The sequence below is a fragment of the Leguminivora glycinivorella genome, chromosome 8, assembly GCF_023078275.1.
Source record: "Leguminivora glycinivorella isolate SPB_JAAS2020 chromosome 8, LegGlyc_1.1, whole genome shotgun sequence".
In the NCBI taxonomy this organism is placed as follows: Eukaryota; Metazoa; Arthropoda; class Insecta; order Lepidoptera; family Tortricidae; genus Leguminivora; species Leguminivora glycinivorella.
In genome coordinates this window covers 9,546,070-9,570,204 of record NC_062978.1, presented here as the reverse complement: position 1 = coordinate 9,570,204, position 24,135 = coordinate 9,546,070, and the positions used below count along the sequence as shown (strand labels likewise).

The following is a 24,135-nucleotide window of genomic DNA, read 5'->3' as shown; positions in this document are numbered from 1 at the left end:
ATGTCCAAAAGTGGTAATAATTGTACCGGTGAAGGCTCGTTTTCAAAAAATTGGCAAAAATCAATAATAGCAATTTATAATCACTAAGGCATAACAGCAATTGAGCGCCTCTCGCCATCAAACGTTACAGTTTGGCGAGGATTCCTGTAAACTGTTAATTATAAGTTTATTTTTTGTGAATAATAAAAAAAAAAAAAAAAAAAAAATTAAGTAAACGTTGCAGATTAATTTATTACAAAACTTACTTCGATGTGATGTAGATTTTCAAAGAAATTGTCACTTAATTTTAGGTAATTTCTGAAAAAAATTGAATTCGCCTTAGGCTAGTTTACTCTTTTTCAAAAACTTAAAATAAAAATCTAGTCTGAAATGATTGTGGTACAGGATATACGCAAAATTGTCCAAATTTTACAAATAAGATCGACTGATTCAGCTCTATACGTGCGCTTTTCTAAACGTGCATTAGAGAAAAATTCATAATTAATTTAGTGAGTTAGTTTTCAAAAATCCAGTCTTATAAAAATCAAGATAATAAGATGCTCTAACTGGAACTTGAATTAAATAAATCTATCGGATAACGGAAAGTGTAGTATTTCACCGACTAAAACTATCAATTTTATATTCTTTTGACGTTTTTTTTTGAAAGCAGCCTTAATAGTTTTCTAGAATAACTTTCGTGAAATTCGCACTATTTCCTGTATTTTGACGCGTCCACCTCCCCTTGTTCCTGCCTCACCTTGGCGCTCGTACTCCCCCGCGCCGTCGCCAGCTCCCGGCGCCCCGCGCACCCACGCTATATCCCTTAAAGGCTTCGTAACAATGCTTTAAGAGCTATATCGTATGCGTGGGTGCACGGGGCGCCGGGCGGGGGCGGGCATTTTGATGTTGGGTTTTAACGATCTATGCACGACACTGTAAATGACGAATAACAACACGGGAGTAGAAAAAACTTTTCAGTACAGATGGCGTTTTTTTTACGCACTATTGCGAGAAGTGGTTCATTATATGCCAGGTCGATACCTCGGAGGGTCATCTGTACTGAAAAACGTCGTACGATACACGTGCGAAAAGGAAATTCGTAACTCGTGTGTTTTAATTTATCGCCACTCGTTTCGTAACAAATGTACTATTTCTTTATATAAGTACTCATATTTTAATTTTTTTTTATCAGAATAATTGAAATCTCAAGGGACCGGCAATTAGGTATCAACGAACCAGGTTTTTCATTTGAAGAAGTCATGGCAAGTACGGTCACGGACTTTAATTGTTGATCCACTTCTAGCTCATTTTATACTTGACACATCATAGTTAAGCTATGACGTTCCATTATAAAATGAGCTAAAAGTGGATCAACAATTAAAGTCTGTGACTGTACAAGATTTTTAAGGAAGGAACCCCATAATTTGAAGTATAAAAAACTGTGGTTATAGTATTGAGGTTTTATAGTTGCCGAGGATCAGACCTCACTAAAATTTCGACATTCAACGTTACTTACGTTCATCATCATCATCATCATTTCTGCCTTTAATCGCCCACTGGTGAGCATAGGACTCTTTTCTTGTACGCCACTTATTCCGGTGTTGGTCTTGGGCTAGTCTCATCTATTATTATAAATTCTCAAAAATTTGGCACCGACAGGTGAAAGATTTCTTTTTTTTTTAAATGTCGCATTTTTAATTATTTTTTTGTAGGGGTCGTTTAAATGCATCTCAAACATTTCAAAAATGTCAAAGGCACCGATATCAATTAATTATTTTAGAAGTTATGATCGATTAAAATTCAGGTGAACGACATCATGATCAGGTGAAGGATAAATATACACAGGTAATCGACAACAGCAGCAGGTTAACGACAAATTAGTAAAAAATTGTATGACACATTTGACAAGTTAACGACAAGCGTCGCTAACCTGCGTCCGTAGTCGATCACCTGTAGTTTGGTGGTCATTCACCTGATATGGACGTCATTCACCTGCCCATCAGCATTATAATAGTTTTTAACCGCCGCCCAAATCTCAAGGAAGGGGGTTCTCGATTCGTCAGTATTTTATTATTATTTTATGTTTGTTACTTGATATCTCCATCGTTACTGGACCGATTTTGATTTTTTTTTATTGAATGTATATATTTAGTATTAAAGAAGAATATATATTTTTTTTTATAAAAAAAAATATTAGTTAAAATAACACCATTTTAAACAATCAAATAAAAATAGGCCGAACCCTCAAATTGCCGAGGGTGCTGCTTAATTGGTGTATTTAAAGCTACAAGTGACATACCTCATATTGAAGGCAATATAAGGGCCATATCAATTAATATTTTATACCCGACCTTTAAATAAAATTGTAATATAATAGCTACTCTGAAGTATAATGAAGTGACTTCACTTCAAGCAAGCACTTGCTTACTGACATGGTATTTAGACTATAATTAAGATTTCATTTTTTGAAGGCGGCAAAAAACAAATGAAAAAATTAAAATATGTAAATAAATCACAGAAGAGTTACTTTTAATTATAAAAATATAAAGATACTCATATTCTAGGTTATGTTTTAATTTTAATATTCATTATCATTACTTATTGATCCGATTGATCGCCCCTCGTAATGGTTCATCTGGCTTATGTGACAAGTGATCGACGTGTCGGTTTCCTGTCACTGAGTCGTTCACTTGGCTTTATCGCACAGGTGAAGGACACACACCGCAAAAAAGCAACAATCCTTTGAGAAATGCAGCCTAAGCCGATATAACAGTAATACTTTTCTCATTTAACGCACAAAACAAGTATTGAAGATGTAAAAAAGTATTATTACGATTGGTAAATTGATCATTATTGTCGCCACCCTGTCCCAAAATGTCGTTCACTTGCCTATTTTAGCCAGGTGAACGATGCACAGGTGACCGACAAAATGCCAGTTATTTCGCCAAAACTCAAAAAGTATTTGCCGAACGAACTAAATATTAAGTGCCTAAAAATTAAGCAATAAAATACGAAACATATATTACAGTTAATGCAGTATCTCAAACAATAACCAAATTATGATTGACAGAATATCGACTACTTACCCGTTACAAACTCCCGTTCGAGGCAATTAAAATTTTCTATTTTCTAATCAAGGCGTAGTGAGCAAGTGCCGTTGCTTGCAGGTGATGGCCGATACTGGCGGCTTCGATTCATGCGGGGTGGGGCGGCAGAGGTGGAGTAGGGATCGCACAGTGCTTGCGAGTTTGTCTCGACAGATCAACGACAAAAACGGCCGTGGACAAACTTTAAAGCCAAATAACTTGGAACATAAGTGTAATATTATTATCAGATAGTCTAGTTTTAAAAGTTAAGGATATATGCAAATAAAATACAGCAATAAAGGTAAGTAAAGTTAATAATTTGTGTACGTCTTTTAATATGTAAATTAATATGTAATAATAATTTATTTATGAAGATATTGTATACTAAAAAAAAAGTTCTAACATAAACGTACTGACAGGTGGGGGTGGCAAAATTTTGAGAAATGACCTTATATATGTTACTCGTTAATTTCCAAAAATTGAGCTGCATTTGTCTAAGAGTCGAGATCCCGTGGTAATAAGGCCGGTCTCCGGACGCGCATCTCGCCCCAAATTGTTTCATAAGCCGACCGAGGCGTCCATCACTACACCTACATACCATACCATACATTATTCATAGCAAAGAGGATCGAGTATTATAGAGAGTTACTGTTGAAGTAAAATGTGTAATCGCAGTGCATATAGACTGCCATCTCTTGAGACAGGCTTAAAACTTTTGAACCTCAGTTTTGACAATTTGGCCCATATTCTTAGCTGGATACGTGTTAAAATGTCAAATATTAATATTAGCGCCATCTAGCCGAGCGTACCCCAAAGGTGTAACGCCATCTAGGCCACCGTACCTTTTTCTGTATGGTACTGAGGTACGTTTTTTCTTAGACTTTATCTGACTATACGGAGTTAAATATGTCTTTGTTCATAGTTACCTTATCTAGACTACTTTAAAAAAATGGAATACATAAAAGCTTGTTTTATTTTTAACAGGTAATTGACGTTTAGAAAATTAGTGTCATTTTATATCTATCTTGTCTCGGAACTAAATTACTCACGTAATCAAATTGAGCGTGAATATTTCGGTGCTATTTTGCATAAATTCATCCTCACTCATTTCGCGGTCGTATCAGATGCTTCGGTTTATTACATCACTTTCGCAACAAAAGCTTAAGAAAAGTTCCTAATGTTTTCCGAGAGCTTCCAAATACAATTTACATACAAAATTATTTTTACATTACGGGCCATTCCCACGCACTTTGGAGCGTAGCTTCGTAACCCCGCTACGGGCGTAGCGGTGCTACGCCTGTACCACAGTATAAACCAGTAATAACACTTCTAACAAAGTACGCTGCACGGTGAGCACATAAGCGCATCGTATACGTACATACGTAACACATGTAAGCGGATTCGGATGCGTGGATATGAATAATACGTACCTATAATATTTTTTTTTGTGTTTTCTGGCTGATATGATAGATAACCAGCTTTTTCCCGCGGCTTCGCTCGAGTACTACGAGTAATATAATCTTGTTTTCCCATACAAATGTTGGACCCCCATTCCACCCCTTTAGGAGATGAATTTTGAAAAATCCTTTCTTAGTGCTCCTCTACACCTTATAAGGAACCTACGTGCCAAATTTGGAATCTCTAGGAGCAGCGGTTTCGGCTGTGCGTTGATATATCAGTCAGTTTCTTCTTTTATATATTTATATCCCCTTATTCATAAACGTACACTAAAGTTATCAAGCCGATAAAGTTCGTTTGTCCTTTTCTATCACACCAATACGTCGGAGAGGGATAAGACATCGATAACTTTAGTAAACGTTTATGAATAAGGGGGTTAGAAGACATCTTACTTTGGACGAAGTCGAGCAATATTAATAGTAATTTTGTTCAGCCACGTGCTTCGAACACAGTAGGTATCTTTCGCGTCGCCGGTGGGCTGTTATTAATGTTTTATATAACATGGTGTGACAGGGACAGCCCGCCATCGCGCCATCGCGCTGTCCCTGTCACACCGTGTTACCTATATAAAGTTTATAACAGCCAGTGTGGACCATCATCCGGAGTAACTACTGAGTCGTCCTTATACTGTGCCTGTGCCTTGATTGCTACGTAATTCCCGATAACTTTGTTGTGAATTTCTCACCGACTTGCTTGACGCTTTACGCGTTTGGATATTCAGGTGTGTAACCATGTTACCGAAATGGCGCTTAGAATGCTGAGATAATATACACGGTGATTCACAGACATGTGAGCAGAAAAATGCAATTCAGGGAATTATTAAGCTATTTCGTAATAGTACCTTTATTCGTAATTAGTAGTAACTGTAGTAAGGATTATTTTCAACATGCATGAACATTCTACAAAATGGAGGGTTAACCCACCATTTTATATGGAATTTGACAGATGACAGCCCACTAACCCTGACTTAAGTGGTTGGTGCAAGTGGGCTTTAATGTCTCTCTATTCTTTTTACTTTATATATGACAAATGTCAAAGTGAATGTCATCATTAGAGTCTGATCATTTTTGAAATATCTCGCTCAAGTACGATAATTTTATCTTCTTCGCCATCAAGTGCTGATAAAGCGGTTTATTTTATTAATGTTTTCTAGTATACGTATAAAGTATTGTCAATTAAAGTATAGGTTCTCGATATCACATTAGTAAAAATTAAGATGCACTAGCATGTACCGATTAGCATATTTGATTATCGTCCCTAAGCATATTGTAGAGAACTCATGATATGGATGTAGATAAATCAATATATGTCATTTAACATCCTATCATATCCGTTACCCGCACAGCGTTGTTCGCAAAGTTATTCAATCTCAAATATAATGCAAACAATTAGAGTGTTCGCGAGTGATCAGTCAGCGGCTTCGAATCCCATTACCTTAGAGTCCACGGTCTCTTGCCAAGAGAATAATCTTTGACGCTTCCTAGTTGTCTCTCTATCGCTCTTCAGTATTACAACTGTCAGTTGCGTATCGTTTGCCAAGGAGCTTCATTTATTGTGATCTTGGCTAGAGGTGCAGACGACGGAGCAATCAGCCCGGTCTTTAGGGATCACGCCATTTGCCCGCCATTGTTCTGGGAAGGCCGTTTTACATGTGCAGCTCTCTGAGACGCATGGGGGCATTTGGGGATTGGGTTTTGGAGTTATCAATGTTCGATTTTCGAAAATCTGTTGGAGATATGTGCGACTTGGAGAAAATGTTTAATGAATTCATTGATAAATTTGCCATGCACTTTTGCAGCTACTTGCTTTTGCTAGATAGTACTTTCATATTAATATGACAACATTACGTAGGTACACGTAGACAATAAGACAATTTTATTAGGTAATTATCTTCCTATAAAAGTAAAATTAGTTTCCTAATTTTTAAATTAAGTGTTTTTGAAATTCTATAAGTTTCTACCGTTTCGTTTCGAAGTCGAATGGACGTCGGCACTAGGAAATAAAAACGTGCCTTAAAATTAACAAGATTCAGTAAGGTACCAACCATATCTTAACACACAACTCTTTCATCTACAAGAATTAAATTCGTTTTTTTTGATAAAAATAACAAAGTCAAATCACGATATCATATAAGAACAAAATTAAAAGCATAGAGCTCTTGAATTTTCCTCAAAGAAGCGAAGCGTACAAGACAATATTTGTCCGTATTAACAATAACCGTTTTACGTAACCTGCTGTTATGAATTCGCATCAGGCAGGGGACGCAGACACAATAATGACTCGCGTTACCGATATTCGTGGAGAATAGGCACTTTCGTGTTCGTTTACCATGTAAAAAAGTGGAAAATGTATCCAGATTTAAGAAAGTGTTTCTTCGATGTTTCATGTTTGTGCGTAGGTTAATAAGTAGGCTATGTGTTTTTGTATTTAAAGTTTCCTAGTACCTATTTTTTGAGAACTAAATAGAAGCGGTATTTATGAGTTAGCGGTCCCGGGTTCGAATCCCGGTAAGGGCATTTATTTGTGTGATGAGCACAGATATTTGTTCCTGTCAATGTTTTCTAAATACGTATGTATTTATCTATTTAAGTATGTATATCGTCGCCAGCACCCGATATTTCAAGCTTTGCTTAGTTTGGGGCTAAGTTGATCTGTGGGACCGGTGTCCCTAATATTTATTTATTTATTTATATTTTATTTATTCAATGGTAAGCTTGGGTCAGACTGTAAAACTAGCCACCAAGGCAAATATATGGTTCTGAAAATTCCATTTCCAAATATAAAGCAAATACAAAATATTAAAAAAATTAACTGTGAGTAGGTACATAAGTATTGCGTGATTGATTTTTACGAATTCACGCAGCATATTTAGCGCTCTTACTCTTGCATATTTCAAATATAATAACATTTAATAACTTATAAAATTGTATTGCGTTGTCAGTAATGAACTCTGACTTATATATTCTCTTGTAACGCGGAATCAAGTCTTGAAATGAATTCAGTCAGTCCATTAAGCCTGAACGCTAAAACCAATTTGAATTAATGAAGTCTGTCGACACAATTATATGAATAGTAAGGAACTCTAAGAACTGGTTTCAATTGGGATTCCGTGTTATCTAATACAAGTAAATTCATATGTATACAAACGAAGTTTAACTCCTTTTTGTATATCATCATCATCATCGTCGTCCAAACCGTATCCGGCTATGACGACTCCTTGTTAGTCCATGTGGTCTGAGTTTTGGTTTTGGTGGGCTCTTAAATGACTCGCAAAACCAAACTTGATTTACCTACCTAGTCAATCTTTGTAAACTGTACAAACACAAACAGGTCCGGCACAAAAAGGTCTAAAGTTTTTATCTATCCAACTTCATTGCGACGCAGTTATTGAAATCCGTATATTTTTAAAGTATTCAATATTTACATAAAAATAATTTATAATATTTTGCCTATTAATTACTTTTAAAATTGTATCCGTGATGTCGTTTTGAAATCTACTTAATGTTATCTGGTTTTTGTCTGTAGGCGAGGGCTTTGTTAAATGACTCACATTGTATTATGCCAATTTTATTTTACCTATGTTTAAATTGACATCTATTGTGAAAATTGTAATAGAATTTTAAGTGTTGTATTAATCTGCCATTATTTCCTTTATGGGATACAGTAGCATTATTGAAATTGTATGTGATTTATAATTAAATATTTTTTTTTTTTTTTAGTTAAGATATGTATTTTATTAATAATGACATTTTTACACATCCTACTCTTTAAAACATAGTATCTGACATTAATGTATTTTGAAATCTTTTTAATGTAATCTAGTTTTTATCAAAATAAAGAATTGATTGATTGATTTATTGATATATTAGTATAAGGATTTTAAACTGTATTTGCATGCATCTTCCTGTGTTTACTTTTTAGCAAATAAATATTTTGATTTGATTTGATATGCAAATTATGTATTCAAAAATTCATGTTTAAAAAACACCTGTTTCAAAGAACAGGTTTCGAGCCACACGGTCTCTGGTGTTCCGAAGCCGACGCATGCGCCGTGCGGCGGCGCTCGGCGGGATGCTGCAAGTCTCGAACATCTGCGTCGAACGTCTCGGCTCCGCGACCCAACGCGCCCTTAAGCGATATAAACACGCGGCAAAAACACTTTTCATCTTGGCAAAGTATAGAGAAAGTTTAAAGTCATGTTTGTGGCTGTGATCGTTGGCGGTTTTTTGCTGTTGAGGTAAGTTTAATTCATAAGTTAACTTTAACTTTAAGTACTACAAATATAGGTACATACTTAGATCTTATACTATATACCTACATACAGCTATAGGTAATTTTGACTGTGTAAACAAAGTCACATGTCTTTAAAATACTAATTGTGGTTCGCTTCTATTAAAGTTCTAACTTATTTTTGGAACATAAGTAAGTGTTGAATCGTACGATCGTAATATATTGTTGAATGTCGCTATTTACTTCCATTATTTTCTACAATAGACATAAAATATATAATAATAATATGAACTTTACTAACACCACAACTGCACATATACATAGCGAAGCCTAATAGCGATGAATGATTGCGATGAGGTATAAGGATAGCAATTGGGTTTTTTTATTTTTGAGAAAACAGACATGTCCTGCACAGCGGCTGTGGACTATAATCCTTACTAATATTAAAAAGGGGAAAGTGTGTGTGTATCTGTTTGTTTGTCCGTCTTTCACGGCAAAGCGGAGCGACGAATTGACGTGATTTTTTAAGTGGAGATAGTTGAAGGGATGGAAAGTGACATAGGCTACATTTTGTCTCTTTCTAACGCAAGCGAAGCCGCGGGCAAACGCTAGTACTACATAAGTAAATACTTAATAATTGTCCAATTATAACTAGGGAACAAATCAAATTATTTTATTGAATATTTTTCGATTTGTTCTTTTTAGGGTTCCGTACCAAAAAGGTACAACAGGAACCCTTATGGTGCGACTCTGTCCGTCTGTCTGTCCGTCTGTCACATTCCTAAATATCTCGAGAACTACTAATGCTATCAACTTGAAATTTGGAATAGTTGTGAACATTGTAAACCTCTACAAATAGAAAGTATAATTTCCGTGCCGAGCCGGCTCGGCCACCAGTGGGCCCTCTTTCGTGTATGATATCTATTTAAATTTATAATTGTCCAATTAGTTTTTACAAAGTTTGTAAGCAGATAAACCTGTGTATTTAATTATTCCCTGCACTTTCTCGGGTAGATCATGAACATACAGTATAATAGTAGCCTACTCTTCCTCTATTGTATTTTCACGTTTAATGTATTATTTTAACGGGACCATCATATATTTATTTATCCAACTGTATCTTCCACTGTGTTTTCTTGTTATTTATTTATCAACTCTATCTGTTTTTCTTCTTATATGGTAGACGAATACACGTGTGTAGACTGTGTAGGTGAGGTATAGTACACACACACACACTACAGACTATTCCAGAAGTCAAGAAACATATGAAAAGAAAAGAACGAAATTTGCACTAACAAATGATAATTGATACAAAAAATATGTACTATCAGCTACAAAAGTGCATGGCGAATTTACCTTACCAATGAATTCATTCATAATTTCTCCATGGACTATTGCAGCTGATAGTACTTAGTTCACATCATTTCTTAGTTCAAATCGTCTCCTCGGATCATCTCGATAAGTGCTTATCCGAAATACAGACCCGGTGTACCTAACTAGGTGGTGTAATTGAATCTTGTTTCCTTCAAATTTCTGAAATTGCCAAATTTTCCGCAATCCCTTAAAACCGAGGCTGTTTCTTCGAATTTTTTAATAAAATAGGCGTCTATTTTGCTGTCTATAAGTTTACGATTCCAAGTATACTATATTCCTATCTAGCCGCTATATTATAATAAATCATTTTAAACTGCGCTTGCTCTAAGTTTAACGTGGAGACTGATTGAAACGTTTTAATATAGTAGTAGTAGTAAAACCTATATTGCACAGAACAAATTACAAGTACAGTGAATAATTATAATGGTTATGTAGAAAGGCGAGATCCCTTTAAGGGATCTCTTCCAGCTAACCTTACAATAACTGAGAGAGTTGTACTTATTATATTTATTAATTGAAACTGGATCGGGCCGAACTAACACAACATGGCATTTGCAAAGACAAAGTGTGTCAATGTCACCATTAATTTCTAGTTTCTATCAGAATACGGCGTTTATAATAAACAAGTTCTGACTTTGCTCTGTTCAACTCCGTGAAAAGTTTGCAAAGTTAGGTAACTTATAAAATGGATAATCCACAATTCCGGACTGCCTCTTTGTGGCATATTCGAAAATTTAATCATGCTTTTACCGTAGGTACCTATTTGAAATTAAAGTCTAGATCCAAAATCCTTCTTAGAGCCACTTGTACCACCCGCTTAACTCAAGGTTAGTGGGCTGTCAACTGTCAAATTCCATATAAAATGGTGGATTAATCTCGGGTTAATCCTCCATTTTCGGTGGTGCAAGCGACCCTAAGTGGCGGTCTATCTAAACAGGGTGTTTAAATTAGACCTTTGCAATAATATACGAGGTGAATGTAGGTATACGTCATAGTTACTAAGATACTTTTCTAAGAATCAACATCGTAGTCACAGAAAAGCGTCGTCTGTTTAGTTTTTTTTTCGAGATTTCTGAGTTTGTACTGTATGAGAAGTGGGTTAGTTGAACCTATATTATTCACCCCATAAATTGTTACAGGACTGAATAAACAACCTGTAATATGTAACTCTAAGTGTGTTTTCACATTATCCGATCCGATATCGAATGTCGGAAGGATTTCAAAGAAAAAAATCAAAGACGGCGGCTTAAATGTATGGGATATCGGTCCTACATCCGATATGGGATCGGATAATGTGAAAACACACTAACTACAGTAACTACCCGCATACCGTAATCTTAACTACTTGCTAAAAGTGATTTATCCTCAACCAGGTGTTGTCTGCGCGATCAGTGTTAACTAAGGGGGTTAAACTTTTAATTGCTTCGTTGTGAACTATTCCGAACACAAATAACTCCGCAGCATATCGTTTGCGCTGTTTGGAGCAACTAAATGGCGTAAGACGAAGAATTCCTTTGGCAGACAAAAGAGGGTTAATGCTCTGTAAATAAGCAAACACTTAATAATACTTTCTATTAATCAGCAATGTTTTAGGGTCCCCCCACATAAAGCGTCTCGCGAGCGTAGCGTCGGGCCAACTTATACCATAGTTTTGTGGAGCACTGTATATTTATACTATAGATACCATTGTTTGTAATAATTAAATAAATAATGTTCTCGAAAATGGTCGTGCCACGCTCTATTGGGATCGATCTATTATCACTGACAGGACTATTGTAGCCAATAAGCCTGACATTGTCATAATAGATCGATCGCAACGCCGGGCCGTGCTCGTCGACATCACCACCCCCCATGATGAGAATCTCGTGAAAGCCGAGAAGGACAAGTCCAGTAAGTACCTAGACTTGGCTTACGAGATAACCGCCATGTGGGATATTGATTCGACGATCATTGTCCCGATAGTCGTTTCAGCGAACGGTCTTATAGCGAAGAGTCTCGACCAACATCTCGAGAGACTCTCGCTAGGTGGTTGGATCAAGGGTCAGATGCAGAAGGCGGTGATCTTGGACACGGCGCGGATAGTCCGACGGTTCCTCTCTCTGCAGCCCTAACCACCGGCAGCTTGGGCCCTGCCCCGCTGCTGGCGGCACCCTAGGTTAGGTTTTTTATAATGTGTTTATATATTTTGTATTGTTTTGTATGTGGTTTTGTATTTTACTTTTATAATCATATTATAAAAATACCTAGCCTAAGAATTGAAATGAATAAAGAGAATAATAATAAAACTGTATGGAAAAGCCTGGCACCGCGTCGGCGCGACGTCGACGCAACGTGGACGCGGTGTCTTTTTCCATGCAGCTGGCCCGACGCTACGCTCGCGAGACGCTAGGATGTGGGGGGACCCTTAATTATGAATAAATTCGTATTAACGATCATCGGTACTGTTTCAATCACAGTCGACTTGTACAACACACACGGGACAAAATAATAAAAATGGAGGAAAACTTTAATAATAATTGCAAAAGCATGATCGACGCGGCAATGGCAGTCTTAACTAAAAAGTTTCTGAAAACACACGCGTTCACCTACACGAGCTTAGCTTAGCTTAGGAACGCGCCTCTTTCATTTATCTGATCGACAGTATCCGAGATGAGGCTTAAGTGTAATTTTGGAACAAGCATAGGTACTTAAACTCGTATTTTAATATTTTTGGTAGAGTAAAAGTGACATAAACTGCGAAAATGCCATCGATATCAACATCCTAGGCAAAACTACTTACGATCAACCGCATTTGGTGGAGTAAATTCATCTTTAATATATTAGAAATATGGTAAGTATATAAAATCATATTTACTTCGAACTAAGAGCGTTAATTGCAATAGTTCTAATATGTTCCGTTTAGGATATATCTTCAAAAGACGCATTAATCTATCAGACGCAAACACCCCGGTTGATCGTACAGTCGAGTTCATAAATATGTGTACATTTCTTCACCTTAACTCGCTGCAATAAGTCCGTTTTCACATTATCCGATCCGATATCGGATGTCGGAAGGATTTCAATGGAAAAAATCCAAGATGGCGCCTGTAATGTCTGGGATATCGGTCCTGCATCCGATATCGGATCGGATAATGTGAAAACGCACTGTGAAAAAATGTACACATGTACAACTCGACTGTAATTACGTAGTTTTGCCTGGGATGTTTACCTTAAGTAAATTTACCCCGTTAACTCTTACAAACAATTATCGGATAACATTACAAGTTTAAATTATTCATGTAGACAGAACAAACAATTCCAAACTTTCTAACTATGCGGTAAGTTTGTTGATTTAACCCATTCAGTGCCAGTGACCCGATAGTCGGGTTATCCGTTCGCAGGCGCTTTTCCTATGTAGGCCGCATTTCCCAGTTCCCTATATTATCGGGTACGCTCTTAGCACTGAATAGCGATTAAATGTGTAATTGTGTAATCTTATAGTAATAATAGTATATTATAATAATAATAAATGTGTAAATGTGTGTCGTCGTCGTCTATCTTAATGGTTAAAGTACAGTTAAAAAACAGGCTTTTTAGAAAGTCGGTGAGATTATTTGAATCACAATACAGCTGCTATAAATTTAATTAGCAATCGTAACGTTAATAACTTCATAAAATCAAAAATATAAACGTGATATGTGCGCTCTCTCTTAATTGTTAGTGCGTTTTCACATTATCCGATCCGATATCGGATGTCGCAAGGATTTTAACGGCAAAAATCCAAGATGGCGGCTTAAATGTATGGGATATCAGTCCTACATCCGATATCGGATCGGATAATGTAAAAACGCACTTACACACGCCATCGCCACTCGCCCTTTAAGACCTCTCTTAAACATCATCATTCTCTTGCCCTTATCCCAGTCACTTGGGGTCGGCGCAGCATGTCTTTCTCTTCCATACGTCTCTTAAATACTAATTCCATAAAATACTATTTCCATGACGTCACTATTGAATATATCTTAAAACATTATAAACTCACGGTAGAGGTTCCGTGCCTTAACGTAGTGCACCTTTCCTTCTCCAGCAGTAGGCCTAGCACATGACTGCCGCGGGAGTATGTCGCCGCGAGATAGGTGACACGTCTTCTTCTAACTGTATTAATGACATAAGGACGGGTAGTCTATCTCGCGGCGACATACTCTCGAGGCAATGATGTGCTAACCCTGCTGGTCTCTTGATCGGCTGCCGATGGTTAGTTAGCTTTCGTGGTTCGTTTAACACGAGCATGCTCTGTTTATGCACGCTATTTACTCGCACTTGGCAGCCGCCTTGACTATCACGCCCATTCGAATCATCAATATGACATCTAAAGTGTATCATTCATTATCGTGCGCGGTCATGCTTGACGCCGCAGAAATGCAGTAGCCGAATGGAACAAACGCTCACGAAACGAAACGCTCGTAGATATCTATCGCGCGCGCGACAAAGCCAGACTACCTTTCGCGGCGTTTCGTTTTCGTTTCGGGTCGCAGAAATGCCGTTCAGCTACGGCACCTGGCTCTGTCACGCCAATACGCAAGAGCGATAGAGACAGATAACATTTCTGCATTTGGCGTCGCAGAAATGCCATTCGGGTACGGCACCTGGCTCTGTCACGCCAATACGCAATACGGGGCCTGTGAATTTGGCGCGAGCAAGACGCACCATAGCTCAACGATATTAAAATATATCGTTTAGATCTTCGTGTATATTTGAATTGGAGTCTTAAGTCGAACACATCCAAATTCATGCTCTCAAAATATTATTCTATTTCAAAAATAATAATAGTATATTTCATGGTGATTGCTGAGAGGGTGGACAGCCCTATCCTCACGCACTGGATGTCCTTGCATCTTCAGTCCAATTGTAGCTATACTTTCTACTAACGTATATTTTGTTTAGTTTTTAAGTTATTATTACTAACATAATATGGATGTATTGTTGTCCGAAATAAAAATGCTTTCATTTCATTTCATTTTCATAATTCAACTGTCAATTTCCAAGAATTTGTTTAACAATCTTAGTAACAACTAGGAACCCATATACCTGGTTTCGCCGTGTCTGTCTGTCCGTCCGTCCGTCCGTCCATCCGCGGATAATCTCGGTGACCGTTAGCACTAGAAAGCTAAAATTTGTTTGGGAGTGGGGAGGTGTGGGAGTGTTTTTTTTTTATTTCAATTGTTGGATAGGTATTTAAAAATGGATACCGGTACCCATAGCTATGGGTTTACGAAAATTATGTTTTGATATTATTAATATTTTCGGAAATAATCCAAAAGTTAAAAAAAAATGTGCCTCCCCCCTAACTTTTGAACATGGAAAAAAATCACAAAAGTAGAACTTTATAAAGACTTTCTAGGAAAACTATTTTGAACTTGATAGGTTGAACAGTTTAAAAAAAATACGGGAAACTATGGAACCTACACTGAGCGTGGCTCGACACGCTCTTGGCCGATTTTTTTAATAATCAAGAGAGGTTTTAGCTGGTGTGAAAAATTGATTCACGGGCATTGAAAGCCAGACTAAGGCCGTTTTCACATTATCCGATCCGATATCGGATGTCGGAAGGATTTCAATAGAAAAAATCCAAGATGGCGCCTGTAATGTATGGGATATCGGTTCGACATCCGATATCGGATCGGATAATGTGAAAACGCACTAAAGCGGCCGGTTGTTAACCTTAGTCGAAATTTATCTTCATAACCGATGACAAGGAACCATGGACATACGTTAAGAGGATAGAGGACGATCGATTATCCATACAAACGTCCTCATTTTCCTCCCAGTTGATATTGACATTATGATAAATCCTACAATCTTCTCTGCTTTGCCAAAAGGTTGACTGGTAGTGAATGCCTCATGGCATTAAGTTCGCCTTTTGTACATTAAGTTGTTCTTTTGTGCAATAAAGTTTAAATATAGGTATAAATAAATAAATATTTTTACACAGTTTGATGTAGTCTGGCAAAAAAAAAAGAATTCTAAAAGTGGCAACATTGTATTGCCATCTCCTTCAAATCAATATGTGTGAGAAGACGAGACGACACACCGATGTTGCCACTTGCTAGCCTCTACCCTTTTTTGCCAAGCTGTATTTTAATCATACCCTGATTTTTTGAATTTTCAACTGTTATGGTAGATAGTAGATAGGGAGTGATCCTGCGACACTCCACCCAAGGCGGAGACGGAATTCGTTGCTGGTTTTAGACGGTTGTCCTATTCTGGTTAGTCCGTCATTTCATTTCTCTACCAGGGGGGTCCCCCGGACTGGATAACATGCGTAAATGCATTTCCCCAACGTTAAAAAAAAAAGTAGATAGGAACAGTAAAAACATTGTAAAATTAAAGTAACTATAAGGGCTAAGTTTAAATAACATTATATTATATAAAAACTAGCTTTTGCCCGCGGCTTCGCTCGCGTTAGAAAGAGACAAAAGTATATTCAACTATCATAACTCTTCAACTATCTCCACTTAAAAAATCACATCAATCTGTCGCTCCGTTTTGCCGTGAAAGACGGAAAACAAACAGACACACACTTTCTCATTTATAATATTAGTATGGATATGGATCGGATATGTTAGTGTCAATAGAGGTGGGGTCTAGAAATGTTGTACTCATTTTCTATAGTACTATGAATATTTGTATTTTTGGAAATATCTACGACTAGCCTACGTTTACAGGTGGTTTGATGCAACCGGCCCTAAGTATAGATATTTCCGAAAATACAAATATTCATAGTACTACAGAAAATGAGTACAACATTTCTATGGAAAACCGGTTTTGGGGCGTTGTTCCCTATCATCCTAAGCAGATTTTTCATGTTGTTTATCAACCGTTCACTCATGTCCTGCACTGCCCGCCGCTCTGAATATTTGATTGATTGAGATATAACATTATCAATGTCAACCTCACCCACGAACCTAGAAGAGAAAATTTAACAGAATTTTATTGTAATGAACTCTGAATTTCTAGTTTAGCTACTAGGGGACCGATTTTTAAATTTGGAACGCATGAATTCGCCGTTCGAAAGTCTGTGGAAGCGACTTTCGAACGGCGAATTCATGCGTTCGAGATTCAAAAATCGCTCCCTAGGAACAACTTTATTCCTAGTAAAACATACATTGACTTTTGAATAAAGAACGATATTATTTATTTCATATACCACAGGTACATAGTAGGTGTATGTAGTGAAGTGTCGGCAAGTTGAAGTTATTAGCCCAATTTAGACGGACGGACGGTAGGGTTTCATACAATCGGCCACCGGACTAAGTAACCTGATTTTGTCGTTTGTTCCGTTAGTGCGTTTTCACATTATCCGATCCGATAACGGATGTACGACCCATATCCCATACATTAAAGCCGCCATCTTTGATTTTTGCCTTTGATATCGGATCAGATAATGTGAAAACGCACTTAGAATATATATCAAAATTGCTGTCCATATTTTGGTAGTTTATATATAAACCAAGGATTATTTATATAGGATTTACAATCTTCAATCTAACGCCGTGGGTTGCGTGGGCGACGGTCGCGCGATGGTCGCGCGACGGCGATGCGATGCATACGAAATCAAACCTTATCGATATGGAAGTATGTGACGCGACGGCAACGGTCGCGCGACCGTCGCCCACGCAAGACACGGCGTAAGAATCGTACCTCGATTTTTAGCGACAACTATTAAATACCTACTATCATTGATAACTACATTGATGATGCCTACAATTTTTTTTTTAATGTGTACCTATTGACATGATTATCATGATACTAAAATAAAGAAATATGTCATTTGTTCTTAGAAAACATAAAAACGCAAAAATATTTGGGGAAAATAGGATTTAGCCCCTTCCAGGCTGCAAAACAGCGCCATCTAGTTTTAAGCCTAAAAGTCCATACATTTCAGGGGTACGCTTTTTTGTATGGGCTTTGTCAGTCCCGTATTATATCGTTCTTGTTTATAACGTATAATTTTTACATCACTAAATGGATTTTCTATCTCTTGGACTTATATGTCCCTAAAATAGTTTAAAAACATTATTAGTTTTCTACACCAATTAAAACTAAGTTGGTGATATATACGAAAATATAATGAAATCCTTAGTTGTCTAAACAGATGTCCGTACACAGAAAATACGAAAGAAATGCACGAAAAAACGGTGGACTTATTTGACAAGGGTCCTAACAGGAATGCTGCAGTAGAGAAATCTGGGTGTAAGTTCAACAAATTTGTATGTATGGATACTAATATGCAAGTACGAGTGTGATGTATACCTACCTAATATAAAGTATGTTACAAACACGGTTAATACCATATGTTAAGGCGAGGATTATTTATATAGGATTCACATACTTACTTCGTACTAAGAATCGTACCTCGATTTTTAGCGCCACCTATCAAATACTATCATAACTACACTGATGCCTACAAATTTATTTTTCAAAATGTGTATTGACGTGATATCATGGTTGTAAAATAAATAAATATGTCATTTGTTCTTATAAAACATAAAAACAAGCAAAAACATTTGGGGAAAATATGATTTTAGCCACTTCCAGGCTGCGAACAGCGCCATCTAGTTTTAAGCCTAAAAGACCCATACATTTCAGAGGTACGCTTTTTTGTATGGGCTTTGTCAGTCCAGTATTAAATCGTTCTTGGTTAAGGTAATAAAATATTAAAATAACATAAAGTTACATCTCATTATACTTACGCACAAAATATTCATTTCCCATACGTTATTCCGTACAAGAAAAAAGAACAAAGTAGGTAAGTAGTATGTAGGTACTCGCTATCGCAAACGCAAAGGGGTGTTAACACGAAATATCGCAACGTACGTGCTTATCGCAGTCGGCGACGTCTATAGAAAGGGTCTTTCAAGAGATTCGACCCTAGACATTTTAAGAGTATTGAAATTTACGAGTATCCTTTGAGTGCTTGCCCGACAGCGTGACGAGATCGTGACAAACTTTACATACCTAAACCAGATATAGGGCATAAACGAACGAGCTGAACACGTATAAAAAGGTAATGGGGTGAAAACGTGTAGGTGAGGTTTAGGATTTTTACAATGTATCTGAGAGACTTGTGGTTTTTATCTATTTTATAGAAAAAGTGGCAATATTCAAATACATATTTTCAGTACAGATGGAGTTATTTTTCGCACTAATGCGAGAAGTGGTTCATTATATGTCAGTTCAAAACTTCGGATGGCCATCTGTACTGAAAAACGTCGTACGATACACGTGCGAAAAGGAAATTCGTAACTCGTGTCGATTTAAAACACTCCCTTCGGACGTGTTTTAATTTATCGCCACTCGTTTCGAACTTCCTTTTTTACGCACTTGCATCGTAATGTACTATTATCTATTACTTAGCTAGTATATATATATACCCAAAAAGGCATCAGCTTTCAGAAAATATTGAAGTATTAAAAAAATAAATGGGAAAGTCTCCGAGTCGCGGGGCGTGAAAAAGGACCGCGCGAAGTCCGAAACAAGCAACTGACAGTAAAATTCATGAGATTTCTAGTCCACAGCAAGGTTCTCTATTATAAACGTAGTTACGCTCTCTTTTTAAATTGCTAGCTAGCTAGTGAAAGATTTTATAAACAAAACGAAAAATAGGTAGGTATATACGTGCAACATTTAGCGTCAGATACCAAAGTTATAAAAATAAATCTAATTTAAGATTGTCCTACAAAAGTTAATTCATAGGTAGATACAAGTTTATTTTTTAAGTTGAAACTATAAAAAGAACGAGGTCTGTACAATACATCTCATATAGCACTCTAGGTAGGAAAGTTTCATTACAATCCCACTACGAGTTAGTTTCAGAATGAGAACCAAATTCCCGTTTTCTGAGATAGTGAAATGCGACTGAGTTTGCTGCGGACTTTAACCATAATAAATAGTTAAATCAAATGAATGTTGATATTTATACAGAAAATGACGATTGCAGAAATTAACAGTGGAAACTGTCACATCATCACGAGGGTCCTAATGAGTGCCGTGCAAGGGCAACGCAAACTTGACAGGCTGCCAACTATCGACCGCGATGACGCCAGTCAATGTCAACAACCACTGAACACTTATCATCTATGCGGGTTTTAAATAAGTGGTTGGAGGTAGAAGGTTAGAAAAATTGCTGCGCTATAAGACGCGAAAATGTGCTATAACGCCGTGGCTTGCGTGGGCGACGGTCGAAATAGGTACCTATACGTACACCTTTTACTTCCTACGTCAAAGTATTTCAACTACTTACCCATGAGAAAATGTCTAATGAAATACCAGTATTGAGCAGACGCAAAAATCCGATTAGTGGTATGATATAACGAGGTGGAAATGGACGCGCTCGACTAAATTCGCATTTACCTGCCGGAGGTTTTAGGGACACATGAGCGGGCGCCTAAATGCACCCTCCGCTAGCTCAGCCCACAATACCTATGCAATATTCATAACCCACTATCTATATGCAAACCCCGACTCGTTATGAAGACAGATTTAACATAAAATCCATATTTCACCGCGTCATTATTTACCGCCTAATGTTTATTCGTGTAACATTTTATTTCTAAAAGAGATTTATTACGCGAGGGACACCTTTATCAATCTCAATTCCAGAGAATGATAACCTCTGAGGGATGGTTAATAATGTATTTTAATATACTTTAATAATTCTGAAAGGAAAGGGTTTCGTTACGCAGAGAAGTTGAGAAAGTTAAAAAAGTGATCACTCACATGTCCACTTACCTAAACATGGCATCGCATCCCTTGAAAAGTTTATGCAGCAATAGGTCTATAATAAGGTAAAATACCCCATAATGGACGGTGATGCCATTATGGACAAAAAAACACAAATCCTTAAAAATAAGTATCTAAAATACGTTTCTAAAAACTGACGGCTGTGTACCATAAACTAGAGTTGTAGAGCTGTTTAATTTTGAAGTTTCAATTAATTCAGTTATTTCTGAAGGATTTGGTGACAAGATAAAATTCACCAGTTTACTGAAAAAAATATCAAGACGAATTCTTAGTAATGTTGCTAAGAGAGATGAGTTCATGTAAAAAATAATAAAAAAATAACGCACGGTGTAATCTTGAATGCGTTTTACTTACTGCATTAAGCATGAGATAAGGTAATAAAACATACTAGTTTGTTGCTCCAAAAAAAGTAAAATTTTAAACTTATATCACTGTCCATAATGGGGGATCCATTACTGGAGAACTGCCGTCCATAATTGGAGAAAAAACACCTAGTTTTAATTTGTTAACTATGAAGAAACCAATAGGAGTATCTATTCTGCAATACGCTTGAAATGTAGAAGAAGGATAGGACATTCAAGATTTAACACGCTTGGCGGTAGAATTTTTACATTTATCAGTGAAATATCAAAAACTGGCGAATTTTTTTCTTAAACTGTCCATGATTGGGTTCGTCACCTTAGATCTTTATATTTTGAATAAAATATGAAATAATTTATCAATCCAAACGGCCGAATATACCTACTGAAAACTTTCAGTTCAGTAGACACAGCATGAACAAGTTTGGTCCAGTTGTTGTTTGCTGATCAATGATGACGGATCAGCTGAGCTCCGATCCGGCTGTTCCACTTTACCGCCCAACCATAATATAACAGTCGAGGCGGTCGATTTTTGAATTTCAACGACTCGATTTCGTGTATCTCGTTCAATTATATTTCCACAACTAGCCATTTTAATTTCACTAGTTTTAGAATTGAAAACGAGTAGTCAACACTAACAGATTCCGAATTTCTAGCGATCGTATTTTTTTAATCAATTTTAAGGTAAATAATTTCACCACCCCTTTTCCTGACGTTAGGGTGGCAGAAGTGGCAGAAGTGTAGGATATGAGTTCGTTTGTGATGTGGGCGTTTGGCTAGCAACATGTGATTTTGCATTTTTTGTACCTTTTAATTACTAAGAAAGACATTGTACCTACTTGAGCAGTTTTGCGTGATTTGCTTACCCGTTTTGATGACCTGTATGTATGTACATAAACGTTTATTGTATTTTAGCATACGAAGATGACTAAGTAGATATCTACGGCCGCGACCAAACTCGGCTGTCGCGCAAACACGTTGAATTCATAGGATTATATGACGACCGGTCTGGCTCAGTTGGTAGTGACCCTGCCTGCTAAGCCGCGGTCCTGGGTTCGAATCCCGGTAAGGGCATTTATTTGTGTGATGAGCACAGATATTTGTTCCTGAGTCATGGATGGCACTCATAGTACAAGCCTTGCTTAGTTTCGGGCTAAGTTGATCTGTGTAAGGTGTCCCCAATATTTATTTATATTCGACAACTTTATATCGAATGATACACTTGACTTGGGCCTCAACGGAAATTAAAATAGGGAAACAACAAAAAGACCCGCCGTGTTTCAAGTAGATAAATTTGTAATTATAAAGTTTATACCTTGGTTTATACTAAGGATATTAAGGGTTAAAAGTGTCAAAACATGTTTACCTTTGTTGACTTTTTGAAATGAAACTTCTAATGCTGCGATGCTGACATTGAGAGAGAACGGAGAGCGTTGTGTGTTAGAGCGAATATGGTGGCCCGCAGATTTGTTAGTTGCTCCATTGAGGTTAAAAAGACTCTTTTTAGAGCATTTTGCACTACCTTTTACACTGCTAGTCTGTGGGCATGCTATACGCAGAAACAATACAACGCTCTTCGTATTCAGTATAACAACGCCTTTAGGGTGTTGATGGGACTACCTCGTTTTTGTAGTGCATCGGGGATGTTCGCGGACGCCAGGGTAGATTGTTTCTACACTACAATGAGGAAACGCTGTACATCCCTGGTGCGCAGAGTGCGGGCTAGTTCCAGCAGCATCTTAAGGGCGTTGGCGGAGAGATTTGACTGCCAGTATCTGAACCATTGTCACATGATTCACATGCTGGTAGCAAAGTCCACCGGACTGTTGTAAATTTAATTAAGATAATTAAGTTAATTATTAAGTATGATAATTATAATTTAGCTCTTAGTGTATTTTAATTTAATTAATTTAATGTATTTTAATTTTAATAATATAATTATGATCCTATGTTGGTCGCAAAATAAATAAATGAAATGAAATGAAATGAAATGCGACTTCCAACCAGCTTCCAACTGACAGCGCGTAACACTTAGGCCCACTTGCACCAAACATTTAACTCGGGGTTAGTGGGCTGTCATCTGTCAAATTCCATATAAAATGGTGGGTTAACCCTCCATTTTCGTTGGTGCAAGTGGCCCTAAGTCATTGTTATGTTGCGCAACGCAACAATGGCAGCACATAACACTTAAATTTGCACCTATTCGTAGAAACCACGGTGGTCCAGTGGCATTCATGGTACATTTTTGCCCTAACGCTAATCATAGTTCTTGGTTTGATCCCCGGCAAATGCAAAAAATTTTGGTTTTTTTTTCTTCTGGTTGCCCCCAGCTACCACAATAATGTTACGAAGTTTCACTTTTTCCGCGCGGAGGGGCTCGCACTATTTTTATACGCTTGCTGACATGATTTAATATTTTATAAGTGCCAAGTAAAAAACGGAATCAATAATAGCTACTTTCGTAATGGAAAAACGTCGATGATGTTTGGGAAGTATTGTATTACATTCTTCAATTTATCTTTAGGTTAAACTGTTAGATTATTATTCTTTGTTAAAAAAATCAAGACGATTTTTTTTAAAGTGATGCAACCTTGTGATATTGAATTGAACCTTCATATCGGCTGACACACAACGAAACGCGAGTGATTAAAAAATGCATACGTCAAAACAATGTCTGATCTAATCACTACATATAAATAAACATACGTCAAAATGATCAAAATAAATAAACAATGTAACTTTGACGATGACGAGAAAAGGAAATATTACACGCTGTGAAAAAATATTACAACATAGTCTACGCTGCTGGGCGCTAGATGCTGAGTGGATTACGTACTCCTGGATGCATCACAAGTTACCATTATGAC

The 24,135-nt window shown here is 37.0% G+C and overlaps 1 protein-coding gene across 1 annotated transcript in view; it reads left to right on the top strand.

The window, feature by feature from the left end:
* The first annotated feature begins 8,585 nt into the window (after positions 1-8,585).
* The window catches only part of LOC125228484 (gamma-aminobutyric acid receptor alpha-like), a 73,630-nt gene continuing 58,080 nt past the window's right edge, over positions 8,586-24,135 (top strand). Inside the window, exon 1 of the mRNA XM_048133059.1 lies at positions 8,586-8,760. Coding sequence (XP_047989016.1) covers positions 8,720-8,760 — 41 coding nt within the window. The 5' untranslated portion in view covers positions 8,586-8,719. The remainder of the gene's footprint in view (positions 8,761-24,135) is intronic.